Source organism: Arvicola amphibius, chromosome 7 (genome assembly GCF_903992535.2).
Source record: "Arvicola amphibius chromosome 7, mArvAmp1.2, whole genome shotgun sequence".
NCBI lineage: Eukaryota > Metazoa > Chordata > Mammalia > Rodentia > Cricetidae > Arvicola > Arvicola amphibius.
The window spans coordinates 7,592,167-7,598,166 of NC_052053.1; the positions used below are offsets into that span (position 1 = coordinate 7,592,167).

The following is a 6,000-nucleotide window of genomic DNA, read 5'->3' on the forward strand; positions in this document are numbered from 1 at the left end:
TAGCCTCTGGGGAATGATTAATCCATTCATTAATTTTTATTTTATTTATGTATTAATCATCTAATTACCTGGCCTGGGGATCTAATCCAGAATTTGCAACCTACTTAGCACAAGTTCTAGCGCTAAGCTAATGGTTGTGAATTCATGGAAGAGAGGTGCTTGGTCCTTGGTGCCTATGTGGAGGGCAGAGGAAAACTTGATGAAGTTGGTGCTCTCCTTCTCCCTTGCGGGTCCTGGGGATCAGATTCTGGTCGTGAGGCCTGGCCATAGCATATATATCCACTGAGCCATGTCAGACTAAGCAGCAGGCACACCTACCTGCTGAGCCACCTCCCAGATCCAGTAATGTTAGAATGAACTGCTTAATTCCCGCTACAGGGAACTCCAAAGTCATCTTCCTTATAAGAGCAAAGGGGAGCTTCTTTAGAAGTCAGTGTCTTGGTGCCTGAGAGAAAACAGGTCAGGGGCTTAAAGCACTTGCTGCTCTTGCACGGGAGGCAACTTCAGATCCCAACACTCAGGACAGGCAGCTCACCACAGTTCCAGGGTGCCTGACACCTTCTCAACATGGCAGGCATCTGCGCTCAAGCACACATACAATTAAAATTAAAATAAATATTTTTTAAAAGCTAATGTCTTCCTTTTACTAAAACCTTGTCGAAAACATCCTTCTGTAAGGTATAAACAAAACTCAAGGCCTAGAACAAGAGCAAGTGATGCCGGGGAGTTCGGGAAAGGTTTAATTTCATATGTCCTTCTCCCTGCTACGAGCTTATATACGTAGGAAAGTGTTTGAATTGCTCCTTCTGTTCATGGTGGTAACCAGGCCATCTCACCTGCTCTCAATTTGTACCGTTTTCAGTTTCTTGCCCAAATACCAAGAGACTCCAGCAGTAGGTACTATATAAATACACGGACGGATTTGCAGTGTCTCTGGGGCAGGGTCTAACGTGGTCTGAGATGGGGCTGAGAGGGACCTGCTGGAGGGGAGCTTAGATCATCTTCTGGCCTCTCCAAAGCTACGAGCCGGTGCTGCAGGCAGGTGGTACCTGCGTTAAGCAAATACAGTTGGCACGGCCCCTTCTGGTTACAAAAGACAGAACTTTATGACTGATTTCTTCCCAGGAGGCGTCCACACTGGGATCCCTTCAAGTATAGAGAGGTTTCTAGCCCACTTACAGTCACTGTCAAGTACAGAATTTGACTTAATTATAATTTTTTCAGGGAATGCTCATCACGGAGATGGGGACAATACGAGAAGGGCAAATTGGTTTTATAGTCTCACCTCCTCATGGGTCCCTAATGTTCTACATCTCAGTTACCTAACCCCAGTGCAGTCTAAGAGATATGAAGAGTCGTGCTTCTCAAAATCCAAATCTGAACATGTTGGATGCTGTGGCTCCTCTATCATCCCTGCACTCCTGGAGATGGAGTCTAGCGCAAGACCAGCCCCAGCCTGCATACCTCTCTCTAGACCACTGTCGTCTGAGATTCGAGTTGAGCTGGTTGTCTCGGAAGGCCCCTTCTGGGTGTCTCTCCAGAGACCAAAACAGAACCGAAATGTCACAAAGTCCGGTCACACCCAGAGCCACCGAGCCCAGCGACAGCCATCGTTTCGTGACTTCCCAGAGTCAAGATGTTGACAGTTCGGTTCACTAGCTCTGTAGCGTTTTACTAGTGAAAACCCGTGGTGCTGTGACTTGTAAACATTACCCTCATCCCGTTTCCTGTTCTTGTCCCTTCTTAGGCAAAGCTGGCATTCCAGAAAGATCTGATGAAGCCTCTGACCCCGACTTTCCTGTCCTCGCCCCTGGCGGCTGCGGCAGTGTCTGTGTCCTCGGCGCTGTCCCTGCCGCCTCGGCCATCCACCTCGCTCTTCCAGGCTGCAGCCATTCCGCCTGCGCTGCTGAGGCCTGGCCATGGGCCCATCCGGGCCACTCCCGCCTCCATCCTCTTTGCCCCTTACTAAATACTTGCAGCCCGCAACAGGCCAGGCCAACGGAAAGGCGTAGAAGAAAAGCCCAGAGGATTCAGCGATGTAAGCCTTGTATGTGACTGTAACCACCCCACCCACCCACTTACAAAGTGCAGGCCGCAGATCAGCCCAACCTCCAAAGCCAAGCAGAGGCCAGGCTGACAGGCACTATCCCCGTTTTCCGTGCCCCTCCCCCATCCTACCCCAGCCAATTGGTGTATCTGAGATATTTAAGTTTATTGAAAATATATTGATCAGAAAAAGAGAACCGACCTCCGTATTCCCATGGACGTGAACTGGCTTAGAAACGAAATGGAATCTCTTCCTGGCAGACTTGAACAGTCAACTCTTCCTCGGGTGTCTGTAAATAACTCCGGAATCCAGGCGGGCATGTTCTAGCGTGGAACGGAAGTCCATTGCAAGTGCTTAATTGTGGATACCACCTTCCCCACAGATCATGGCGATCTTCCTTCTGGTGTATTAGCGTCCATAGGGACTGTGTACTGTTCTAGACCTGAGTACTGTTGTATCCCGTGTAGTACTAGATTGTAACTCTTGTCGAGTTAAACTTTTTTTTTTAATTATTGCTGTGTAATTGTTAGGAAGCAAAGTAGCTTTGGAATTTTTTTTTCTCTTTAAGAGAACAAAAGATAATGTATTTTCCTTATTTCATGTTTTATTTGGAGATATTTAAACAGAATAGAAAGCCATATAACATAGCTATAATTACTACCTGTTTGCTGTTTTTGTTTTAACTTATTTTTGTAGCACCCTCACTGGTTTGAGTTGCTAAGCAAATGTATACAGAAACACAAAGAGCTTCCTAGTTGCACATGTTTGCACCTTCTGTGCATCTGCAAGGAGACAATGAATCCATGTATTTCTACATAATGATCTTCATTTTAAACTCTTTTCATTTGTAATGATGCTACATAACTCTGTGGCTCCCTGATGCAATAATGTACAGAAGATATATAATTTATAATTGAACAATCTGTCTTTCTGTTCGATGACTATGTCACAGGTCACATGACCATGCCCTTCCCCACCCCCAACAAAACCCCAACTGATGTTGAGAAGACTGGAATGTTTGTGATATCAGGGGCAGGAGGTATCATAAAACAATGCAGAGAGTGAACTCTTGTAGAGGGCCTATATCTGCCATCTGTAAATGGTAAAATGTCTGTGTATTTTTTTAAATGTACCTTTTCAATAAAAGTACCAAAAAAAATCTGCTGCTGTTTCCTGTGGCATTTTCTCTGGAGACTCCTGTGACTTCGCATCACCCGATGAGGTAGGAGGACCGACTCTTCCGCGTTCCACACTTAGGCGTGCAAACTTAATCGCCACGTTTATTCATTGCTCCTCGTGGTGTCTGCGTGAGGCCAGACTTTCCCACCGCGATCTCGCTGACTCTCTGGGCCAAAGCTGTAATGTCGTCCAAAATGGTAGCAGCCTATTCAAACCCCGTGACTCTGATGTCTTCAGACTTTGTGAAGGTCCTCTAAAACCCACGACTCATTTTTTATCCCTATCAGTTACATTTATGGGCGGTTCCGGTTCCACGTCCCTCCCCGACCCCTCCCTCCAATCAGGACACCCTGTTCTATCGCGTTTAAACCATAGCGCTTAAAACCTCGCCGTTTGTTCTGATGAGCTGTTGCTTCTTTACCAACTAAAACTCTGTGGCCTAAAATAACAACCGTTTTATTACATCAGGATTTCACAGGCTGGTAATTCCAGAGGGCTTCTGCCTGGGTTGTGCTCTGTTCCCTCAGGCATCATCCGAGTTACCATAATCATATTCAGCCAGAAGCTGAGCTGGGCTGGGCTGGGCGTGCAGGGCTGGGCTGGGCTAGTTTGGAAAGCCCAGATAGTTTCGTTGGCCAGTGCACCCCTGTGGAAATGCCTAGTTTGGACTCTGCTGGAACAGTCTACCAGAGTGTGTATGTGTGGTTCCCCGAATCTTTCCAGTTGAATTGGATCCTTACATAGTGATTTTAAAAGGCCTAGCTAGGAATCAAAGGCCTCTTTATGAATCACTCCAGAGAGTACTAGCGTGTCACGTACACCACAGCCGACTGATCAAGAAAGACACTAAACCCATCCAAATCTAAGGGAGGACTATTAGACTTCAGGTCTTAAATGTAAAGAAGAGCAAAGAATATGCCCCCATCGTTAATCTATCACGCTATTGTAGACTTTTGAGGAAAAATGGTAACAAAAGTATTATAGATCTTCTGTCTTCAGACCCTAAGCCCAAACCCCGTTAGTCTTTTAAATGGAGACTTGGGTTGGAGTGGGAAATAAATACTGTCTTTAAAACCAAACCTGGTAGATGGCAGCAGCGCTGTGACGGAGGCTCAGTAAGTGAAGTCAATGGCTTCTCCCACCAGAGTTCAGCCAACTGTCTGAAAGACTGCTGGCCTTAACACCCTATGCCTATAAACAGGCTACTCTTACAGTCTAGCAGAAGTCTAGTTTGGCAATCAGAATTCGGATTTTGTTTTGTTTTATTGTAACCCATTTGAACTCTATCCGGCACTGGTTAAACCTCTGTAATTTGACCTGGAGGCTTGACTGATAGATGCCATACTCTGTGACAGAATTAGGTTTCCATTTGACACTTGGAGAACTTTTACTGTTACTTTTCTGGACATCAGTGGCAGTTTTATTTGATTTACCTTGCCTTGTCTTCTGTCTTGTTGAAGCTTATTGCAACCTCGGAAATTTCCAAATGTCAGTATTTAAATAGACCCAGAAACTTATTGATTAGATTGAGAGTTTTAAACCACCCCAAGGAGGAAGCACAAAAGAATAGCAATTCATAAGAATTCATGCCTCCAAAAGAGGCCATGAGTAGCTTCAAGCTATGATTTATGAAGCACTATTAAGCAGGCCACATCCCATCATCTACTCTGATACTGAGGTGTCAGAGCTGGGCAGCCCCAAGGGAATGCACGTATTTGAACTAATGCCTCCTCATGCGTCATTTCTAAAGGAAGAAGATGGTGACTGTGCTCTGCCAACTGGGCAAGTTTAAAACAAAACAAAATATACACTGTGGAGTACGTGAGTGGTCCGGGCAAGAGAATCAGAGATGCAAGATCAGCTCAAAGGCACAGTAGGCTACGCAGTTCTGGGATAGCCTGAGCTAAACAAGGCAACACAGAAACATCAGATAGCCTTTTAGTAGAAGTATGAGGAAGCAGGGTTTCTGTGTCCTCAGATACAGCCCAGCTACAACTGGTCTGCTGAAGGGGAGGGAGTCAGATAAAATATTAAACACTTAGTGAAATTTGAATTTAAAACAAGCTACAAGTAAATCTGGTATGGCATTTGCCTTTAATATGCAATTTCATATGCTACTGCATACCGCATATGTATGTCCCATAAATAAGTATGTATTATTTGGTACATACTTCTACTAAAAGACTATCTGTTGTTTATCTGAAATTCCAGTTTGTGTGGCCACCCTGTGCTTTCTCAGAAGCACCTCCTCTTCTCAAGTGTTAGGATCCTTCAGGAGAGAAGGAAGGCCCTCTTGGGTATTAAACACTCAGTAATGAGTTTTTGTAAAGCACATTGTGAAATATATTTGCAAACTGGCAGAAGGAGGAGCCCGCATTAAGTAAATACACTGCATAGAAAACAGCATGGAGCAACAAGCTAGACATACATTGTGCCTTATGCTTTTACCTAGACTGATAATCAGCTTGACACAATTAATGGAAGAGAAAAACACAAAATACTGACTTGTATTTTGTATTAAACATATCGCCTTGTTCCCCCCCCCAACCCTTTTTTTATCCTAAGAGAATTCTCATTTTCCAAGGATGAATTAGATATATCTATGTAGATTTTTTTCCAGAAAGTGTTTTAGGCCAGGCTGGCACACGCCTTTAATCCCAGCAGAGGCAGGTGGATCTCTGTGTATTCCAGGCCAGTCTGGTCTACAAGAGCTAGCTCCAGAACAGGAACCAAAGCTAAAGAGAAACCCTGTCTCGAAAAACCAAAAAGTGCTT

General features: G+C 44.8%; 1 protein-coding gene across 4 annotated transcripts in view; it reads left to right on the forward strand.

Annotated features, from left to right (window-relative positions):
• Znf385b (zinc finger protein 385B) overlaps nucleotides 1–3,200 on the forward strand; it is a 102,162-nt gene extending 98,962 nt beyond the window's left edge. For all 4 annotated transcript variants that reach the window (XM_038336207.1, XM_038336209.1, XM_038336208.1 and 1 more), the window contains one exon: nucleotides 1,748–3,200. In XM_038336207.1, coding sequence (XP_038192135.1) covers nucleotides 1,748–1,969 — 222 coding nt within the window. In that variant the 3' untranslated portion in view covers nucleotides 1,970–3,200. The remainder of the gene's footprint in view (nucleotides 1–1,747) is intronic.
• Nucleotides 3,201–6,000: the final 2,800 nt, after the last annotated feature.